This window comes from Salvelinus sp. IW2-2015, unplaced genomic scaffold, assembly GCF_002910315.2.
Source record: "Salvelinus sp. IW2-2015 unplaced genomic scaffold, ASM291031v2 Un_scaffold4883, whole genome shotgun sequence".
In the NCBI taxonomy this organism is placed as follows: Eukaryota; Metazoa; Chordata; class Actinopteri; order Salmoniformes; family Salmonidae; genus Salvelinus; species Salvelinus sp. IW2-2015.
The window spans coordinates 41,315-42,880 of record NW_019946152.1 but is presented as its reverse complement, the minus strand read 5'-3'; the positions used below and the strand labels follow the sequence as shown (position 1 = coordinate 42,880).

Genomic DNA, 1,566 nt, shown 5'->3' with positions numbered 1-1,566 from the left:
TCTATAAACATTTCAGATAAATACAATGTTGTTTTTGTTGTGAGACTAATGTCAATGAATCAGTAAATATTGATAATTATTTAATAATTATGGTTTTCACTACTATAAACAGTTTAACTAGTGTTCTTCTACTTTATAAACAACATCAGTATTTACAGTAGATGTTGTAATTAATAATTTTATAAAGGTGTTCTGTTGTCTTCTTGTATTTCAGGTAAGAACTGTTGGAGTGTGACTTACACCCATCAGAGTATCTGTGCCTTGAAGGGGTCAACAGTGAACATATCCTGCTCTTACACATATCCCAGTTATCATGAGATCAAACAAGCTTTCTGGTTTACCAAATGGAAGTCTGGTATGGAGGCTGAAGATCTGAGCTCAGTGCCAGGGTATGAGGGTCATATAGAGTACCTTGGGGATAAGAAGAGTAACTGTACCCTGAGAATCACAGACCTGAGACTGAGTGACTCTGCTGGGTACAAGTTCAGATTCATAACATCTGGAGGAAAGTTTTCTGGCTCACCTGTCTCCCTGACTGTCACAGGTAATCTGGCACACATCTCACATCTATTACTGTAATTACCTTATTAAGGGCAGTCATACAAACACAGTAGTGGTATCTGATGGAAAAATACCAAATGTAGTATTTCACATAAGAGCACATATATAGGAGGATATTAATGGTTTATTTCATTTTACTCTAGATGTTGTGTTGGAGATGGATCCTACATCTGTGTCAGAGGGGGAGAGAGTCACACTGACATGTAGAACCAACTGTACACTGGACCCCATCACAGCCTTCAGTTGGTATAAGAATGGACAGCCTATACCAAACAGCAACACCTCCTCTCCTGTCTATAMCCTATTCTCAGTCAGCAGTGAGGATACAGGCAGATATTCCTGTGCTGTAGAAGGCCGTGAGGATCTCCCCTCTGCTGAAGAGYCTCTCACTGTCAGATGTGAGTACATGGGGTTTACATCTTTAGCTTGCTATATTAATATTGTAGTGACAGATATTGGCTCCACATGATACTTTAATTGATCATCTTCAATAAGAGGGTGAATCTAAAAGTCATTTTGTGGAAAAGTACAATTGTCGAAAATGTATAGAATATGTTTAACTGACCTAATATGTTCTCTTACTAAATCCAATGTATTTTACATCAGATGGTCCGAGGAACACTTCAGTGTCAGTCAGTCCATCTGGTGGAATAGTGGAGGGCAGTTCAGTGACTCTGACCTGCAGCAGTGATGCCAACCCACCTGTCCAGAGTTGTACCTGGTGGTACAAGAAGAATGGAGGTGACTATCAGAGTATGACAGGACCACAGCATGTCTTCAGTCAAATCCAGTCATCTGACACTGGAGAGTACTACTGTGAGMCCCAGAATGAGATGGGGACAGACAGGTCTAGGACCATAAACATGGACGTGAAGTGTGAGTAAAGTACAGCTCAGTGTTTGAATGATAAGGTAGCATAACAATTATAATTAAATGAAGTAGTCCTTAAGCATATCATCTCCAAATGAGTATTTGTTAACGTTTTGTGTGAGTTAGAGTTTTAGT

General features: G+C 39.5%; 1 protein-coding gene across 1 annotated transcript in view; it reads left to right on the top strand.

Annotated features, from left to right (window-relative positions):
• The window catches only part of LOC112077741 (B-cell receptor CD22-like), a 10,444-nt gene extending 8,944 nt beyond the window's left edge, over positions 1 to 1,500 (top strand). The window contains exons 6-8 of the mRNA XM_070441818.1: positions 215 to 544; positions 705 to 1,003; positions 1,140 to 1,500. Coding sequence (XP_070297919.1) covers positions 215 to 544; positions 705 to 1,003; positions 1,140 to 1,445 — 935 coding nt within the window. The 3' untranslated portion in view covers positions 1,446 to 1,500. The remainder of the gene's footprint in view (positions 1 to 214; positions 545 to 704; positions 1,004 to 1,139) is intronic.
• The last annotated feature ends 66 nt before the right edge of the window (positions 1,501 to 1,566 follow it).